This window comes from Podarcis tiliguerta, assembly GCF_965153285.1.
Source record: "Podarcis tiliguerta genome assembly, chromosome: 7".
NCBI lineage: Eukaryota > Metazoa > Chordata > Lepidosauria > Squamata > Lacertidae > Podarcis > Podarcis tiliguerta.
In genome coordinates this window covers 53,315,840-53,337,385 of record NC_139540.1, presented here as the reverse complement: position 1 = coordinate 53,337,385, position 21,546 = coordinate 53,315,840, and the positions used below count along the sequence as shown (strand labels likewise).

Below are 21,546 nucleotides of genomic sequence, written 5' to 3'. Positions count from 1 at the left end.
CCTCAGGACTGCCACATAGATGAAGCCTGTCTTTTCATATTCATCAGGTGCTGCACACTTCCACAAAGGTCATATATACTCTCAAAAGATTTTCCACCTCTGTTAGTCACATAGGTTGATCACCCTCCTCTTTCACACACACACATTTTTTTCCTCCTAAGTACAAAGGCATTAACTCCATAGCTTTGATATTTACTCTACACTGCAACCTAAGTTGGAAAGGAAAGAATGAAATAAAAGAGTGAGAACAAAATATAACATTTCCCAAAGACTGCAAGGGTGTTTGTGATGTTGTGAACGGCGGGGGCAAGCCTATGGAAATACATAAACACATAAGAAACAAACCTAGGTAACAGTGAACTATAGAATGTAAGGATGGATCTGGAGTGCTAGTTGCATTTAGTTCTTATAGATATCAATGAGAATGAGTTCATTACTAACTTATCCTATTGGATTCAGTGGGTACCAAGCGCAACCAACAGTCTGAATTCAACCCCTAGTCCTGAGCCCTTAACTATGCCTTCACTGCCTCTCATTAGTGTTAACCTTGGCTAACGTTGGTGCTAATTAAACTCTTCACCATTGTTAAGGTCAGTAGTGAGAGAGCTGTAAAATGCTAGAGACAGGATGGGCTGGGGAAAAGGATGCATTATGCTATAGCCCAAATACAGGGGAATAGGGAAACATTTACACTGGCCATGGAAAGGTATTTGGAATAATGAGCCATACTGACTGTTCAATAAACCCCTGAAGCTTTCCTTATATTACGAAGGAACATGAAAAACTTCAAATGATAAGATTATTTAATGTTTTATTTCAATGGTCATGGACATGTGACAATGTACTGGTTACATTGTAATATTCCAAAAGTGTTCTTATAACCTCTCCTTGGTTTGTGTTCTGCTTTTAAAACAACTAAACATGCATTGTGTGCAATGAACAGCACACCAAAATAATGTGAATGAAATATAAAATGTGGATTTATTTTCTAATAATATGGAACTGAGTCACAATGACAGGGAGCTGGCCAAAAATCAGTAGGCATTACTTGTTAACCATGTTCACTTCAAACTAGCAGAATTTAAATAATTATTTATTTAAAAAAAAATGATTCCATGGGATCTATCTATATGATTTTCTGTACTGACATATATGAATCAAGAATTGTGGCTAATGCTTTCCTCTGAAACAATCAAAAACACAAGTGATAAAAAATTACTAACTGACACATAAAATTCATGTCCAAAATGTGCAAGTGAAACAGCTTTCATTAGTGCAAATATGAAAGATCTGTTCTGTGTATGGATGCCCCAGCAGAAGTTAATCTCTCAGAGTAAAATATCCAACAGCAGCTGCAACAGGTTTGTCAATTGGAACTTCCAGGCCTGATGTGCAGCATTTCAGTGGCTCAACTCCTAGAGATGCATCTTTCACAGATGCACTTTCCACAACTCAACTTACTGCATGTAGAATTTCCAACAGCCTGAATAAATCTCTAACTAGAACCTGGACCCACTCAATGACGTCTCTAGTGAGGCATGCAATTCCTTCTTTCATCACAATGGCCTTTTAGACTGGAGGCTCAATAGCTTTTTTGGGTTGGGGGGGAATCCATGAGCAAATTGGAGTGTGTGGAAAAACAGTTCTATGTAGCTCAGCAGAGGAAAAACAGCACTTCTGGAGATCAAACGGGAAGGGGGGTGGAATCTCAAATCTTCTGACACTCAAGCTCACTCTTCTAAATAGTTACGTCTGGCTCACAGTGTGGAAGGAAAGAATAAAAAGCAAAATAGTCAGAGGGATATGTAGTAAAGAGTCCTCAAGACCTGAAGTCAATCCTCCCCCCATTGTCAAGCATCTGTCAGACAAGAAAAGCACTCTGGTGGATATCAATTCACTGGATGCCTGGAAGCTGAAGAGAGTGGGGAGGCTTATTAAGCTGGCCAAGATTCCTAAACTGCATGTGAGGATTGGCTCTCTTGCCCTTGAATCAAGGGTCTGTGACAGGTGATAAAAGTAAATCTTGGATCAGGAGATGTTTTGTGTCAACCCCCTAGACAGTTTGTATTGCAGCAGGGAATTATTTAAGCCATTTAGACCACTTTGATACCTATCCCCTTCAAACCTGCCTATAATTTGCTTGGGCACTCTGTGTGCAAGGAAAGCCATGTCAAAAGGAGGATACGGAAGAGGAAAACAGGATGTGAGAGAGAGAGAGAGAGAGAGAGAGAGAGAGAAAGGAAAGGGAAAAAAGAAAGGGATGAGCAAGGCTTGGCACTGTTATAAAGCAGTTAGCCCAGACAAAAATCTCATGGCATCAGCCGAAGTACATAGAACCAAGTGGAAGGTGTATTGTGCAGCTCCCTGTGAAGAAAATAGTAGACATAGGTAATTTTTCTGGGAAAGAATCATCTCTGATTGTTTGTGCCACAGAGGCGGATAAATGCCAAAAAGATAGATCCCTCTGTCTCTGAGATACTGTCCTATATAGTATAAAGTTAATAGCAAAGTAATAACGAGCCTCCAGTCCTGACATAAAACATAAACTTAGACCTGCTCGATGCAGGCTTCATGATCTATAACCTGTAAATGCCTGCATTCAGAGCAGGGGGAACTCCACTAGGGTGGCATAAGCAGGCAAGTGCCAACCTGAAACATTAATTAGAACTTGCTGTCTAAAACCAGCTATTTTAATGGAGAGCGATGGAAGATTTACACACTTAAGTAAAAGCGACAGTATTTTCACAAACCATATATCGTAAGTAAATGAGCCAGAACAAGAGAGTAGGGCATGGATCAGAGAGAAATGAGTTCAGGTCTATCTTTCCTATGGACGCATTGTGTGGCTGTTGGTTAGTCAATAGTTCTCAGTTTTGGGTCAACTGTAAAATGGGAACAATACTGAACCCTTACAACTGTTTATGTAAAATGTTATCCAAATGTCATAAACAATTAATAGCAGTAGTACTAGTAGCAGTAGTAGTAAATGAGAGCAATAGGAGACATTGCATGAGTAAGTTTGTTACGAGAACTGGCCATCCAAACTTAAACCCATTAAGGTATTTTCCAATGTTTATCACTGTCATCCTGAATAATCTGTTCTTTAATACCATGAGAAGAATAAATTTACATTAGGTTACTGGATTAAAAAGGTCATGCAACTTCATCGTGCTGCATTGAGGCAACAATCAATGAATTGATGCAATTAATTCTTGTCCAGTTTGCCCAGTGCACCAACTAGTGGAATGTTCACCCAGTTGGCAGCAGGTTTTTACAGAGTATACATACATTCATTATATATGACTGGTTTATGTAGGGTACATGCAGTTTACTATATTTCTATATGGAAGCCATTATTTGTGCAGGAAATTAATCTTGTATGAAAAATTCCTTAGGTGGTGAAGGAAATTAGAACTTCTGGAATCTTAGGGCACTCTTTCTCCTGTTTCAGGTATTACAAGCATTTAAATTAGTGGTGACCAACCTTTAGCCCTTCAAATGTAGCTGAACTACAACTCCCATAAACCCTAACTTTTGGCTATGCTGGCTGAGGCTGATGGGAATTGAAGTCCAGTAACATCTGGAGGTCACAGGCTTCTGATTTTAGAAGTTTCCGTCATGCTGTCTAAAATAAAGGAAAACTGGGGATATGATTTTTTTTTAACAATGAAACCTCCTTGCAGTTGTTGAAAATCATTGAAAAGGTCTTGGGGCTACATGATTGGAGCCTCAGAAACAAGAAGGTAAATGTAAAGCACACTTCATTTATTATGCTTTCAAATTTCATGATTTCTATATCTCATGGTTTGAAAGGGCTTACCCATAATTTGAACAACTGAGGTTAATAATACAAGGGCTTTTTGTCACCCCAGCTAACTGAAAAACTTTATCACATTTCACAGCCTGCCAAGAAACTGACCTTTCTCTGCCAGTACATACATTTTTAAACATTTCATAGCTGAGGCCCAAGCAGAAGCAGTTATCTCGGTCAGCCAATGATCATCTTGAAAACCTCCTAAGAGCTGCCACTTCTAATTTAGCAATGGAGATTGCACAAACAGTATCACAACCAAAGTTCATGCAACTTTTATTCAAATTATGCTGATTATGTATTGACAAGCTATGCAAATTAGCCACGGTGCTCCAATTCCTACATTCCAGTTCCCTATCATATGCAGAACTATGCAGAAATATGCATTCCATATAGAAAAAACAGCTGAGTCATGGAGTATTTGTGTGTAAGGAAAATTGCATGGTGGGGTTAAGATTATAAGCTGTATTTTAATCAGCATTTTAGATGCAGACAAGATTGGGCTGCAAGGAGGCAGGGTTAATCATGAGGTTAAAAGCCCCCTCCCTCTATGTTATATGGGGTGTTTCATGAGGAAGAAAAGAAAAAAAGATACTTCCTCCCCACAACCACAGAACTGTGTGGTTCCCCCTTTCCACTAAATAGCTAAAAAAATACCAGCAGGCCACTAGATGGTTGGGGAAAAGGGAAGGCAAAAACATGTCATTTCCCCCTTCCCTATTCACTTCTCTGCCCCAATCTTCAAGAGGCCAGAACTGAACCACAAAATTCCTGTTCCAGGCTGCCAGGGGCCCAGGAGCACTTCTCTTAGGTAGTAGGAACATACTACAACATTGTGTTGCAGGCCCCATTTAAAGCATGCATTGTTTTTCCTGCACAGAATTTGATTTTAGTGTAAGAAACTGTAATAAGAACAAGCTTTTAACCCCAACATGTACCTGAGGAAAAAAAGAACAGAAGAGCGAGACCACTACTATAATAGCCAGAACTCCAGGGAGACTGAGGGAAATAACTTAGTATATTCTCCCCCCTTTGCCGTTTCCAACATCTTCAAGGGATAAAGAATAAGCTGGAACTTGGTTAGATAACTTGGTGAAAAGACCTCATCCCCAATACTCTAAATTATATTTAAACCAGGCTTCTTTGTCCACCACAGGCTGTTGCCCCCCTCTGTTTCAAATAAACATGTACCTTAATAAAATTTGAAAGGATCCTCACGATTGGCATGGCACTTAGGTACTTTGTAGCAACGTACCTCTACCTGGAACAACTTTTAGAATTCCTCTCATTCCAAATGTTCAGTTGCCCTACTGAACACCTCTGTGTCTGCTTCAAGTATTTCTTTAGCCGGTGATCATTTATGATGATGGTGGTTTTTATACCATTTGTCAGAATGGAAAGCATGTCACAGTTCTTATCTTTTGGATGCTTAAAGCAACCCTATGAAAGAGAGTGACTAACTTACACATAGCATAATAAGCTATGTGTCTGGACAAATATATGAATCTCACTCACCTTTCACACATTCAGACGCAACACTCTGTCTCTGCTTACACTGACGCTACATTATATAATGTAACAGAATACTGCACTGGACTCTTAATAAGTTGTGGGTACAACTTGTAAGAGCTACAGTAGCCCTCCACCAGGGCAGCATGAGAGTGGTTGGTATGTAGGACTCTAGAAGATTAAACATGAATAGTAACCTTTCTGCTTTGTCAGGATTAGCCTTTTGCTCAGGAGTCACTAAGCTCCATGTACTCATTCTGCAAAGTAAATCTGATGCGTACAAGTGGAACTGAGCATTGCACTTAACAGGACACTGGGATATTCAGTGTCAACAAACAGATACCCACAATGCTTTCACATTGACCTAATATGATATATCAGATATTCTCCAATACATTGTGAGATAATATTGTAAGGTGATTATCATAACAGATTTAAAACTAACATGTGAGTTTAATACATCTAGTTTAATGCATATAGCACTGTCCTTATTTAATTTCTACGCAGAATTTCCCTCTGCTAATTGCAACTGCAGTATCCGAGACTGCATGTCTGCAAGACCACAAAAGGCTTTGACCATATGTGTTTGCGGCATATGCTTCATAACATTCAATTCCTCAGGATAATCTTCAACCCTCCAAATATGTTGGTTGACTAATCTCAGATCCTAGTTGCATATAGTTCCAGAGAAAGGATATAACTGGGCATTAATTAAAATGCATTAAAAATGTTGGTTAATAACAGCCAGCATCCTGAATCAAGAATGGGTCATATTATTAAAGAAAAACAGCTGCATTTAACATCTATGAACAACCACAGTCTTTTTGAAGAAAACATAATAGACTAATCATAAAAATTGTACTACTAAGAATGAACCATTTAATCTGAATATATTCCCACTTTCATTTTCAAAAATCTAACATAGGCTAGAATCCTATGTAAACCTGGGAGTAAGTCTAATTGAACTCAGTGGAGCTTACTTCTCAGAAGACATGGACAGACCTTCACAGTTAATTTTACCAACATTAATAATTAGTTTGTAGCATGAAGTGTTGGGGGAGTGGAAACCTATATCCAAAGTGTCATGCATCAACAGTAAACAGAAAATGACAACGTTACAAAAAAAATTGGCCATATTTCAGTTGCTGGTGGGGGGGGGGGTACAAAATCTTGCTCCTTTAATTTTCACATAGGAATTCTTAAGCATATTCTTATACAACCTCCATGCAGTCTGCAGTCTAGCTGGGCCTCTAAAATAAACCTTATGTACTTAATTTTCAAAGAGACACCTGCTATTCAAAATTATCCTTTTAAAAAGAAAAAAAGCATTAGGTTCATAAATAAAAGCATTTGACATAGACCTTAGGCATACCAATTTGTAAAGGCAAACAAACAAACAAGCAAGCAATCAGCAAACAGTTATACTCTGGACTGCTATGTACAATATGATTCCCTTTATTCCGCAGCCTGGATGACAGTCCTTTGCCGCAGAGAAAATACAAAAGGGTAGAAGACAGCTTAACTGACCTGTGTGCTGCCTCCGATGCTTGGTGAGGGCATGACGTGTCCCGCCAGCAAAGCCACAAAGGTCACATAGGAAAGACTTCTCGCCTGTTGCAACAATAAACAGATGAGGGACTGCAGAGGTCACAGATCATTAAAACATATCTATCAAGGCTTTCAGGGTTACTAATTCCTCCAATCAAATGTTTCCATGTAAATATGTCAAATGGGAATGAAATTACCACTGCGGTTTATTGACTGTGATAAAATCTGAAAAGCACCACTGAACATAATTACATACTTGTCAGACCCATAAAAATTAGCTTTATTATCAATGGAATGGTTTTGTACAACTTCATTTCTGTTAGATGTCTTCCAGATGGGGCTGCTTTATGCACTTGAACAGTTTTTATGCATATCCTGATTTTTTACAATTCCCATACATCTGGCCTTTCTGTGCTGAGGAAAGACTGCCTAGAAAAGTTAATATACAGTATATATATGGTTCTGCTTAAATAAAAATATATTGGATTTACCCACAAAATAAAGATGTTGAGCAAATTTTAACTGACTTGATCACAGTGCTCCTCAAGAATCTCCCAGTAAATTATGGAAATTAAATTATTTTCCAGAAAAGAAAATAGGCAACAATTTAAAAAGCTCTGTTATTCTGTACCAATAGGAGCTCAATGCTGTTTATGTTTCTAAAACTTTCATAATGAAGAAAAACAAGTCTGGGAATTACTTCAGAAATTGAAGTAGTACTTGCATTGTTCATATTTAACGACATGTCTTTATTCTAAGCCTCTGAACCCATTAAAATATAGATTTGGCAGGGTTGGTAATTGTTAAAAGTGTATAAATGTACACTTATAAAGTATTTTTATTCCAGATAAAAATTTGCCTTCTGCAGTTTATAAATGCAGTATATCATTTCACAATAGCATTTTTAGTCAGTAAAGCCCAGGCATGTGAAGCAGATTCATCCCACAAGACCAACCAAGAAGGGTATTACAGAATAATAATACTAACCTTGGAGAGAGCCAGAGAAATCATAACACAGCTTTAACACACAAATGAGTCATTTGGCTCATTTGGAGAAAAAACTGTACCCTCCCACCCTGGTACCAATGGAAGGGAATTAAAGAATCTGGGAAACTATTTCAAATAAATGGCAACATCCCTTTTATACTTCCAGCTCACAAGGAAGTGGAATTACTCCATATAAGTTTAGAGGCCTGTTTTCCCGTCACTATTAGTTTTACGTTTGTCTTCCTGTTCCTTATTATGAGTTTCTGCCTTCTGTGCAACAGCTTTAATTTTCTGACTCCCTACCAGCAATCTTCATTAGTCAATGTAAACCTTGAAGAGGTATGGAATAACGCAGCCAGGATTAGACTTGGACACCCTGGCAGCTAAGTATTATGCTGCCACCACAACATTAACCTTCCTGTCCCCAGGCCTGGCAAACGCTAACCTCTCACTCTACCTAGCTCTAATCATTGAATTGCTGGCAATAGCCTCCCTTGGGAGACACTGGAAGAATGTGTATTTGGGGCTGAAGTTAAAGTGTTGGAGAGTTACAGCGCCTGCTGTGGCTGTAGACACTAATAAGGAGGAGGCATGCTTTGTTGCAGCTGGGACAGATGAAGGTATCTAGTTGTGTTGATGCAGTTGGGCAAAACTGACACGTATCATATAGATCAAGGCTGCAGAAACTCTGACCTTCCATATGTTATTAGATTCCAATTCCCACCAGCCTGAGTCAGCATAGCCAATGGTTAGGAATCATGAGTGCTTTAGTCCAGTAACATCTGTAGATTCTAAAGTTCCCCAGCCCCGTCTAACTAGCCTAAACTGCTGTTATGCTAAAAAACAAACAAAAGATTAACAATGCAGTGAACTTGAAGAGGCAAGCTATACATCTATGTGAAACTATCTGGCAATTGAAAGGTTCCAAACAGTTCAAATGAATATTTGGTAACATATACCCCCACATTATATGATTTGTCTGAGAAAAGGACACCTTGTACGTGATTTTGTATGGCTCAGTAAAACTTGTGTGTTATGGAGCAACATAACAACACAGTCATTAGCAACAGAAAAATAAGTATTCTTGCCATAAATCTAGAAGCAACCCATAGCAACCAGGTATTTAGGGCAATTTTCCTTGTCAATACACACTGGCCTTAATCCAAACACTCTTGTGCCATATCACATTCAGGGAGATGTTATCAGCTATCATGTACTGTATGGCATTTTACCTTTCAGGGGAGACCTGAATGTCATTAAAGCCTGCAGGTTTTTATGCTTATGAAGGACACAAACAGCACTTTATATCATGCTGTCAAGTACATATGAACTAAGGTAAAGGTAAAGGTACCCCTGCCCATACGGGCCAGTCTTGCCAGACTCTAGGGTTGTGCGCTCATCTCACTCTAGAGGCCGGGAGCCAGCGTTGTCCGCAAACACTTCCGGGTCACGTGGCCAGCGTGACAAGCTGCATCTAGTGAGCCAGCGCAGCACATGGAAACGCCGTTTACCTTCCCGCTGGTAAGCGGTCCCTATTTATCTACTTGCACCCGGGGGTGCTTTTGAACTGCTAGGTTGGCAGGCGCTGGGACCGAACGACGGGGGCGCACCCAGCCACGGGGATTCGAACCGCCAACCATGCGATCGGCAAGTCCTAGGCCAACTATGCAAGAACACTACATGCTTACTATGTAAAATTGGACTTATTATAATACCCACTGAATTCTTTATATACCACCAAATCCTGTATTCCCACAGTAGTCAGTGGGAATTATCTTTATTGAATAATGGAGAATGACTTTTTAAAACTACACAAATCTGGTAAAACGTATTGCCTTTATTTAGGACTGTCCTCTAGGCATACAAGAACAGAAGTACCGTAACTTTGGGGATGGGACATATTTTAATGTTGCAGTGAGTTTATCTCATCCTATATCCTTCACACTTCAGTTTTCCATGTATTTAATTAGGTTTTTGTTTTGTTTGAGTGCAGACATGTAGACTGGCTGAACAATTATTAGGTGCAATCTCGCACATAGTTAGGTATGCTGGAAGACATGTAACTGTGAACATGATTTCGGTATTTCAGTCTTACATTAAACAATTTTACAATTCATTCTTCATCCAGAAGTTACAACCTTTAAACTTTGAGAAGGATCTAAGGGGCAATATATCACTTCAGGTACAGAGGGCTGATCTAACATGCCATGTTTATATGATAACAGGAATGTAATAGAAAATGGGTCTTTTCTTAACAACTTGAATTAGTTTCAAGTGTGCCATTTTGCATTCAAATGTAGAAAGACACGGAAACCAATCCTTTATTTTCTATTAGAAAACAGCCACTGTCCCCTATCTCTCATTATGGTGCAGACTACAAGACCTAACAACAAAAATCCATATTATTGATCTAACCAAGTCTCCACAATTATTCTTTAGAAGGAAACGCCGACGATAAATTACATCTGCACTGGCTTTTCATCTGCTGTTCGATATAAGTGATCTCTCAGGGCAGGCTGGAGACCTTAAATCGTCAACACCCTTGTCAAAGAAGCTAAGGAGGCCTGGGTTTCCTACAAACTGCCTTGGAAGAACTTTTAACCTATAATTTCTAGCAACAACTCATTTCATTTTCGCAAAACTGGGGGGAGGATCTTTTCAGGAATATATATTTTTTTTAATTTAATGGAACACTGTTTCATCTTTCTAAGAAATGCCTACAGAATTCTGATTTCCAGATTGCTTTTTTTTTACATTTTTACAAGAACATCTCTTACATTTTTAACCAAGACTTACATATACTGTTTTGCTAAGGAGCTAAAAAGTAATCTCACTTTTCGGCATCCCATGATGTTACAATCTATGCTACAGTTTAATATTATTCTTAAAGAACCAGGCTGCATGTGAAGAGTTCCTATAATAATGTTATTTGTAGTTAACAGCTGACTATTAAAAGCTTTCTAGTCCTTCACAGCAATCTTTGTTCTAATAAGCTTAACTTGCATCAACTTTTAACTCAAAAAGTACAGGTATTAACATTGTTTTCCTCCAGCTGTAGAAAGCTTTTCACTGTGTGTTAAATAAAACTGGTATTTTATGCAGTGTGAATTTAAACTGTGGCCAATGCACCTTCAAAATTATTGCTGTTCCTCAGTACTGCTGGAAACGGCTTGGTATCAAATATCAATACTTCAGTTAGGCTTGGTTCTCATGGATATTTGTAGCCATTTCCTCCTTCCTGTAAATTTTCCTCAACTTGCTTTCTTGCTCATTTATTTAATCAGTCAGTCAATTAATATATTTATCCTGCCGTTCTGCCACAGGCCAAAAAGTTATCCTATGAATAAATGAATTATATGAACCAATAGTACGGGGATATGCTTTCCAGCAATTTCTGCCATTACTATAGCTCCAAAAACTACACTTGTTTACATGGTGCCCTCTTTCTAAGATCTGACACACATCTATGCCTAAGCATGATTCCACTGAGAAAAATCAGTAGGAAACATGATTTTTTGAGTCAACATAGTCGGGTGATGTGAAACTTTACTTTGCACTTCCAGAAGCTTGAATCTGTTTCATTTTTTTCATAATGCCTTCAGTAAATTTGAAATATTGATTAATTCCAACCACATTATCACATGATATTGTGATCGCATTAAAAACATATGCAGGAAGCTTCCTTCATCAAGGAAAGAACATGGAAGCAAATTTGAAGAATGTTAAAAATGAGCACAAAACACTTCCTGGAGCAGCAATAAACTGTGGGCTGTTACTATTTTTCACCTAGATCATTTTCACATTAAAGGATAAATTTAGAAGTTCTCATACGATAAAAAGCAACAGGTGGATCTCTGAAGCCACACACAACCATGGTCTTTTTGTTTGCTTAACTACATTTTGTGCGCAAGCTCACAATTGTTCTATGTGGCTTATAATAAATATACCAAAACAATTTAAATGTTAGCATCACCTGGGATGCTAACATCTATCACCACAGAACAGAAAACTGATGTTGCAAACAGAAGGATTTGTTTCAGAGTTAGAGCCTTTCTTAAATGCAGCCATTTTACTGCTAGGCACAAAATCTAATGCAACAAGCCCTCTACCATCACCCCTTCATTTCCTTGTGCCCGCATCAGGTTAAGAAAAGCATGAGCCAAACCTGTGTGAGTCCTATAGTGGTCTTTCATGGCCGATACTGTGAGGAAGGAATAATGGCATGTAGGCCATGAGCACTTGTATGGCTTTTCTCCTGTGTGGAGTTTCATATGATTGTTCAATGCCCACTTCTCTGTAAAACTTCTGTCACATAAGGGACATGTAAATTTCCTGTGTAAAAAAAAAAGGGGGGGGGGAGAGAAAAAGAAAAGCAGGTGTTAACTTTATACACACACACGCAAACCCCAAAACTGACAAAAGAAGCATGTTTTTTAACTCAAAGTGTGGTAAACGCAGAGACTTTCATGAAGAGAATTGCAGACCTGGTCTGTCATGTCTGTATAACCAGGCATTGATTTTTCTGTCGAGACCTGGCACTTCAGCCATTTATTCTCTGCTTTGCGGTTGGGCCCAACGGGTTTGAAAAATTCTGTTACAGTCCAGTCACCCCTGAGGCAAATGTGAGAATAGATTTCACCTGTACAGGCCTACACCACTTATCCAGGGCATGGGCTGTCAGAGCAAAGGCTAAATGAAAAGCTATCCATACTAAACTACTCAGACAATCACACCACTCTGTGCCATGCTGCTGCTACTGCAGTGTGGAGGTGAAATACTACTTGTAATAACACTGTTACCGTAGTAAACAACAACAACAGCAGCAAAACTACAAAACTAAAAAAAACCCACATGTGTTAAGAAGACAGGGGGTGGAGGGAACAAAAAAAACCCCTATCTTCAAAGGATTTATCATTCATTGAAAAAAAATTTTGCACAGGTTAACTTGAAGTACTTTTTATTTTTTTCAGCATTTCCATGGTTAAATGTGAAAAGCTTGCTAAAAACAGAAACATTATATAGCTTAAATCAAAGGGGGGGGGGGACTTTTTCAACCTCATTCCCTCCTAGAAGGAAAAAAGGGACAGGTCAATGAATATGACATTAGGCTACATTTTAGCTGTGCTAAATGGGGGGGGGGGGGGGGGACAAAAACACGTTTCTATTCTACCAACCCCATGTGCACATCGCTGTAGCCTCCATGTAGGTAAGCAAGAGGCATTATCACGATTCAAGGGCACATTCCGGAAAGGCAAAAGCATGGAAGGAGGTCATGGAGCTGGTGAGTGGAGTGTGTGGCCTGGGATGGGGAGGCAGCTAAGCCACATTCACACCATACATTTAAAGACTATGGCATCTTTTCCCTAAGGATGCTGAGAGCTGAGAGTTGTTAGGAGGCCGTACAGAGAGTGGTATAAGAATCAATCCCTCTTCGCAGGAAACGCTGAACATTGTAGCTCTAGGTAACTCTACTGTGGCTCATTTAAAGAACCTACCACTTCTTCTTCTTCTTCTTCTTCTTCTTCTTCTTCTTCTTCTTCTTCTTCTTCTTCTTTCTTCAACTTATACACTGCCCTATACCCGGAGGTCTCATGGCAGTTCCCAAACAAAACCACAACATAGAAAATCAAACCAAAAACAATACCCCCCCCCAATTCTAAAAGGGTGTTGGATGTCAATAAGATCAACCAAAGGCCTGGTTAAAAAGGAATATTTTTGCTTGTCACCTAAAGGTGTGTAATGAAGGCGCCAGGAGAACTTCCCTGGAGAAGAACATTTAAACAGTTGCGGTTCCTTCCGATGAATTCTGGGGGCTACAGTTTGTGAAGGGTGCTGAAACTTGCTAGGAGGCTCCTATTCCTCTCAGAGAGCTACAATTTCCAGAGTTCCCTGTGAAGAGTTTGACTGTTAAAACCACTCTGACAATGTTAGTTCTGTGAGGGGAGTGGAGGTGTCCTCAGCACTCTTCAAAGGCTACAGCTTTCAGAATTCTTCGGGGAAAGATATCATAGTCTTTAAATGCAGTGTGAATGTGGCCCTTGTGAGGAATCAAAGGGCCGTATGGAGGCCTGCATGGTCACATTTGGTCTCCAAGCCTGAGGTTCCTCATCCCCTCATCCTCATCCCAGCTTAAATGATTACAGTTTGCAATAGCAAAGAGGTGGGTTTAAAAAACAAACAACTCTTCCCCAAAACATCAACAGTGCTGAATGTTCCATCTATAGAGAGGGAGTTTTCTCAAGCTCAGGCCATGTTTGGAATAGTTACATTCCCAGTTGACACTGACCCCACTTCTCTGAAAAGTGAGGCTATGGATAAGAACAGCTGCAGCTTGAATTTGGCACTTGAATTCAAGCTTAAAAGGAAGGATTGGCTGTTCACTCATAGAATTTTCCTCTGAAGCCACACCTTGAAAACTGAATCACCTAATATAATATTACTTCTGCATAGAACAGAGTCTTTAATGTGGTGGCACCTGTCCTCTTTATAACTTCCTCCGTGTCGAAATATGTCAGACCACTACAAGATTGTGTTTCCGGCATATGCTAAAAACCTTTCTTTTCACTCTGGTCTTCGCAGATTACTATTAGATCACACTAGTCTATTATTGGTATTAGAGAACATCAATTTGGTGCAGTTATTAATAGTTCTGGAACAGGACCTGGGAGACCAGGTTTCAAAGCCCCAGTTAACCATAAAGCTCACTGGGTGACCTTGGGTCAACCACTGTCTTTTAGTATTACCTACTGTAACATGGCAGCTCCTGAAAACTTATTTCTGGGGTTCATTTACGGAACTAGAAGGTTGGCAAGGCTAGAACATCATGCTGTAAAAATCACCCCCTTTCTTTTATTTTTTTCTTATTCTGCTTAGTGACATAAGCTTAGAATTCAAAAGGCTTGACTGTAAGGCTGCAATAAAAAAAGACCAGATAACATGTGTCTGGAAGATGCCCCTTGACCACAACCGCACTACACTGTTTAAGAGGGTTTACTCCCTCCTACCATATACAGATGCCACCATAAGTTAGGGCATAGTATACATTGGAACAGGCAGAATCTTGAACTCTATTTCCATACTAAGGATCACATTTCTCCTGGGCAACTTTCCAGGGGCCACATCCCAGTGTTGGGTGGGGCCATAGGCTAAAGTGGGTGGAGCAGCAAATTTTAACTTTTACAGTAGACCAGTTTTACATACAGACATCGTTATCTATCCTCCATCCAAGCCAGTGGAGTAGGGCTGGTGTAACTGTGGAAGAGTTCTGAAGACCAGATAGAGAGGGGTATTCCCCACCCCTAATATAGGTAGTATGGGACGCGGGTGGCGCTGTGGGTTAAAGCCTCAGTGCTTGCCGATCGAAAGGTCGGTGGTTCAAATCCCCGCGGCGGGGTGCGCTCCCGCTGTTTGGTCCCAGCGCCTGCCAACCTAGCAGTTCGAAAGCACCCCTGGGTGCAAGTAGATAAATAGGGACCGCTTACTAGCGGGAAGGTAAACGGCGTTTCCATGTGCGGCTCTGTCTCGCCAGAGCAGTGATGTCACGCTGGCCACGTGACCCAGAAGTGTCTTCGGACAGCGCTGGCCCTTGGCCTCTTTGAGTGAGATGGGCGCACAACCCTAGAGTCTGTCAAGACTGGCCCGTACGGGCAGGGGTACCTTTACCTTTAATATAGGTAGTGTAACAGAACATCAATGCTACTTCTTAATGTCTTGTCTGAATCTAATCTAATATGGATCCAACAATGAACAGAAACCTGGACCCAGGTGGTAAACACTCTGTAGAAAGCACAGGCTATCAAGGTTATGAACCCACAGGTTCAAATGAATAAAGACTGTCGGCAAAAAAAGACAACTCAGGTTTTGTGGACTTCAATGATGCTATTAAGTGAAAGCACATAAAATCATCCTATTATGTTCATATAGTGAGAAGAACAAACCTGTATTTAGTTTGTAGGTTGTTGTTGCTGTTTACAAAAATATCTACAGAGGTTTGGTACAGCTCTCCAGTTTGCTTTACAAGCATTAACAAACAATTCACATCATTTGCATAATGCAATCTGACTATATTTTTTCTCATATATATATATATATATATATATATATATACACAATTTACACTTACATTAAACAACTGCTAAATTTCCCAATAAAACCATTTTCATACACAAGGAATGGAGGAAGATAAAAGGATCAAGAATGATGTGTGTATGTGTGTGTGTGCAGATGTGCTTGTGCGTGCACACATACTGAATTGAAAACAGACTTTCAAATTACTATATCACTTGATCATTGCTTGGTGGCACTAGAAAATGACAAATATAGCTAAATACTTCCAAATGCACCGTAAAAAAATATCATGTCCGTATATCTCTATGACAGGTCTTCATGCATTTCACATTTCAAAAGCATGGCAGGGATCTTATTTCTAAGATAAATTCCCCTATCTACTTATTTCCTTGTGTATTTATTGTGGATCTAACCTTCTACTACAAGAAATAAATAAGCAGGTTAAGTAGATGCTATCTTTTAACAAATAGTTTCTCTAGACTGTATTACAACTTTATGAATGACAAAATAAATCCCTCATTTTTAAATCTTCCAAGATGCACATTTAACAGCATTGCACCTATTGAACCCCAATGCATACTCTATTATTCACATACAATAAAAATGTTCAAGTAAGGTTGAGCGACTGTCTTAAAAATGACAAAAACAGCAAATACAGACTAGATAGTGAAATATCACTGTGCTGAAGTAAATCTGAATACTAGACAAGTCTAATCTAATAATCAGAAGGAATCAAACTGCAGTCAGATATAATTTCTTTCTTATTTTTGTATTCTGCTCTCCTTTCAAATATCTCAGAGCAACTTTTCTTTATTTTTTGTGAGGTAGACTAAGCTCGGTTGATTAGCCCACCAAGGGTCATCATACCCCTGATCCACTGTGTTAGAATGGATTTGGACAGAGCAGATTTGTTCCTCCAACCAGCCCTGCCTGACCAGCTTTGCCATGAGTAGGGGTGCTCCACTGATCAGGAGCAAGTGGGTAGGAGCTACTGCCAGTGGTATTCCTTGCTTTTGGCAGCCAAAGGAAACACTCAAAATGGGATGCTTTGTTTGGGGTGTGGATCTAGGTCTTAACAGGGTTCACCGGATCCTGAGCAAGTCCTGCTGCTGTAATGTGATAGAAATGGGCCTAATTTGGGTTTCTTTGCTGGGCCAAAACAGAAATGGTGAAGGGAATTTTTCATGCCCACCACCTTTCACCTTGGCCAGTGGAGCAGCAGGACAGTGGCTGGGCTGCTCCACCAAGCCTGTTGTGTGTTAGGAGTGCACTTCTAAGTGCAGATCTGAACCAGCATTTTCTATAACTATGTCCCAATTCCAATGCAAGAGAACAATTCCTGATTTGCATCTCACTGCAGCAAGTAAAACATTAAAAATGTTTAATAATGATTGGGAGGCTCAAGATACAGTAAACAAGCACATTTAGATCCTGAGCAGATGGAAATGTACCACATTGCAGCTCCTATGCTTCTTCAGTATATCCTGGAACTGGATTCTCAGGTGTTAATATATAGCCATCTTTCAGGGCATGCCTACCTTTAAATTCTTATCTGATTTTTAACCATTTTGAAATTAGGAGGATATGAAATTGAGAAGACGGAAGCTGACCACAGAATTATTATTTTTTAAAATATATAGGACTCAGGCCTATGGGCCAACTTGATACAACCAATAGCCATTACCTTGTAATTCTTACAGTATGCATTAAGGCATAATGGAAAGTTCATAATTTATCATCTTCCATGGTCTTATAATATCATGTCAATTTAACAACGTTAATCCTGCTACAGAGCTTTTTATAATATACAATCACTTAAAATAATGTCACATCCCACTATTTAATGCACATGGAGGTATGTTTCATTAACACACCTCTATGAATTTTTACTGGTACAAATATATAATGTAGAAAAAATGGAACATCTGTATATATAATATTAATGAGTCAAACCCCTTTGCACCAATAAAGCTTACAGTTTCATTTGAGTGCTGTTTTTACTTTACCTTATATATCGTGCAATCCCTCAAGAGTACAAGAACCTACCTAATAACACAGTCAACATTCATTGACTTGGTTAACTCCCCCACTCCCAGTTTTCATGAAAAATATCAGTAAGATTTACAGCTGCTGGCAACTGTATGTCTTGATAATTGCAGCCATCTCATTCAATCCAGCTGTCCTTATCTTATTATTTTCATTTTTTGGCTATTTAATAAATTATTACTTGGCTCTTAGAAGTGTGTTGTGATATTCATTGTTATGCAAACTCAGAACAACACCCCCAAACCTGCGATGTTGGCATATCAGGAAGCTTTTAGACAGCCGAATTCAGCCTGATTCAGGACCCAAATTCAACAACATGCCAAAACACACTTATCTGCATGAGGTCATTTAATACCAAGTTCACAACTGTCCAGGCATTTACATTAAAGAAATGTGTTCATAATATCTCAAGAAACAGCCCTGTGTTTCCCTTAACATTATTCAACAGAGGATCTTTGAGGTTCTTAAACAAAAAACCCTCTTTTCAGGATCTGAATGATCTGTAATGCATATAGATCTGAATGATCAAATAATTTAGCTTGGGGCTATGGTCATCTCAATACCACAGACTTTTCTCCAGAGAGACATAGACTGCTTCCAGTTCCCAATATTTACTTGATCTTTTCTATCAAAAGGATTTATTTATTTAGGAATTCAGTGGTCCAGTAGCTTTATTGCATCACTACTAGCTCACTACTAGTGAAACATCAAAGGCACAGGCATTCATCTATCTCATACCAAAAGGCAAACTTCTTTGGTTTAATGGTAGTCAGTTTGATTAACTAACAAGCAAGTTAGAATTTACAGAGCAATTGAGTTTATTTCTCTTTATAAACTTTATAAATAGACTTCTCATAATCTTACTTCAACTTTAAAAAGGAAGTACCTCTGTTTAGGTTTTATACAGAATCATGTTTAGTTACATGATAATGGCAATAGTTGGCTGTAAACTAGAACCTAGAAAGTGGGAAGGTGCAGAATTAAAAACACACAACAAAACAGAATGAGAAGATTTGATTTTAGTCCTATATTATAAGGTAAAGGTAAAGGGACCCCTGACCATTAGGTCCAGTCACGGATGACTCTGGGGTTGCGGCACTCATCTTGCTTTACTGGCCAAGGGAGCCGGCGTATAGCTTCTGGGTCATGTGGCCAGCATGACCAAGCCACTTCTGGCGAACCAGAGCAGCGCACGGAAACGCCGTTTACCTTCCTGCCGGAGCGGTACCTATTTATCTACTTGCACTTTGACGTGCTTTCGAATTGCTAGGTTGGCAGGAGCAGGGACCGAGCAACGGGAGCTCACCCCATCGCGGGGATTTGAACCGCTGACCTTCTGATCAGGAAGCCCTAGGCTCTGTGGTTTAACCCACAGTGCCACCTGCGTCCCTATATTATAAGGTATATTATCCTAAAACCCCCTACTGCATTCTTCCACCCCACCCAGTCTCAACAACTGAAAGTGAATGTTAGAAGCCAGAGTCAAGGACAGGTCAGCAATAAAACACCCAGTGTGAGAGAAGCTAACTCTTTATTCAAAGGAACCAAAACAGGACAAGTGATCACAGCATCTCTTCCCAGTAATTCTTGTCCCCTCTTCATTTCTCTGTGTGTTCTGGGAGACCAGGTTACAGCAGGAAGGGGAGACTCCCTTGCTTCTTCAGCAGCCTGTCTCCACACTGCCCCCCCCCCCCCGTTTCTGACTCTGATTCTGGACTGCTCTCTGCCACAGTCTCTTCTTGCTCACTAAACCCTGTTACCTCTTCAACACCCAACACCTCCTCCCCCTCCCCCTCCCCCTCCCCCTCTGCTCCTTTTGACCACTCATCTTCAGCCCACCACTAATCCCCTGGCTCTGATCCTTTTCTCCTGGGGGGTTTCCCAGGTGGTGCCTCCCATCACTCCTCTGCATCCAGCCAGTCCATGACAGCGAACTACTTTCAAAACTAGTTGCTTCATGTTTGGCTGTCATGTTTCAAAATACAGTGGTGCCCCGCAAGACGAATGCCTTGCAAGACGGAAAACCCGCTAGAAGAAAGGGTTTTCCGTTTTGGAGGTGCTTCGCAAAACGAATTTGCTATGGGCTTGCTTCGCAAGACGAAAATGTCTTGCGATTCCTGGGGGTTTTTTCCCCCCTCCCAGCCTTTTTCCCAAGCCCCTAAGCCGCTTAACAGCTGTTCGCCAAGCCGCTGAACAGCTGATCTAAGCCGCTTATCAGCTGATCTAAGCCGCTAATAGCCTTTTAGCAGCTAATCCGCTAATCCCTTAAGCCTTTAATAGCCGCTAATAGCCTTTTAGCAGCTAATCCCCTAATCCCTTAAGCCTTTAATAGCCGCTAATAGCCGCTAAACCGCTAATAGTGCTAATAGCGCTAATCCGCTAATGGGCTTGCTTCGCAAGACAAAAAAAAACGCAAGACGAAGAGACTCCCGGAACGGATTCTTTTCGTCTTGTGAGGTACCACTGTACCAGGAAAAACATGTGGAAGGATGTACACACCCTGATTTCCCTCCTCTGACTTGCCATTCAGCTTGCCAGTTTCAGCTAATTCATTCTATAATATTGAGGGGGGGGGGGAAGGCAACTGTTTTTCAATATGCAAAACATCACTAAAAATTCAAATGCCCAAAGAAATTACAGCACAGAGGAGCCACTCTGGATCCATCATGTCCTAGCTTAGCATTCAACACATCCATACAACTATAGCTTTCTTTGGGCATTACATGGGTAGAGTAAGGCCACACATTTAGAACTGCCCCTGAGATCCAACAAATTTCCTGGACCTTTATGTAAGGGGAAAAATATACCTCAACACTAACGAGCCTTTTGTATCCATGGAGGCTGCCTGCAAGGTTGAGAATATTTCTCTATTGCTGGAACATAATATAAGGACTATAGTGTATGGCAACTGCCTGATGACAATGAATGTTTCTTCTAGCTGCATGCCAATTGTAAACTGCAGGAGTCATTTCAGAAATGGGACTACATAGATTGACTGATGAAAAGTGTAGACATCTTTAGCAATGTTAATTTATGCTTTAATAGTGCAATCCATTTATCATTATCATCATCATCAATGAAGAAACAAAACATACTCCCCTGAAAAACAGTGATGCTTTTAATGGACTTCTTCTATAAATTGGCTTCACAGAATCTGCTTAAAAATGCTGTGATTTATCCAAGCACGCAACAACATTCCTCATTTTAAAAGAAACACTGAAGTGACAAATAAAATGTGCTGGCTATATAATGCAAGGCTGTGCTAAATGTCCGCCCATTTTTGAGGCCAAAAGAAGACTTGTCAGAGGATGAATTATTATCCCCCCAAATTTAACGTTCCCATTTTTTAAAGCCTGTTCACTGCCACTGTTTCCCCTTTGAGTGCCATTTATCGTTTTCAAATCTGAGCATCTTTCTCCTTTCTAGGTAAGTTTCAGCCAGTCAGCAGTGATCATGTACTAAATGTGGTGTTATAGTGCTACACAGGTAAATCTCTTTTAGGTATGTGCTGATATCACTGCTTACAAAACCAGTTTGGAATCAGAGCAATGCTTTCTTGTTGCATGAATCTAGGGAAT

General features: G+C 39.9%; 1 protein-coding gene across 1 annotated transcript in view; it reads right to left on the bottom strand.

The window, feature by feature from the left end:
* The window catches only part of ZNF407 (zinc finger protein 407), a 331,438-nt gene that overhangs the window by 123,127 nt on the left and 186,765 nt on the right, over positions 1-21,546 (bottom strand). The window contains exons 5-6 of the mRNA XM_083449815.1: positions 12,021-12,187; positions 6,848-6,931 (exon numbers count right to left, since the gene is read on the bottom strand). Of these exons, the coding sequence (XP_083305941.1) occupies positions 6,848-6,931; positions 12,021-12,187 (251 nt within the window). The remainder of the gene's footprint in view (positions 1-6,847; positions 6,932-12,020; positions 12,188-21,546) is intronic.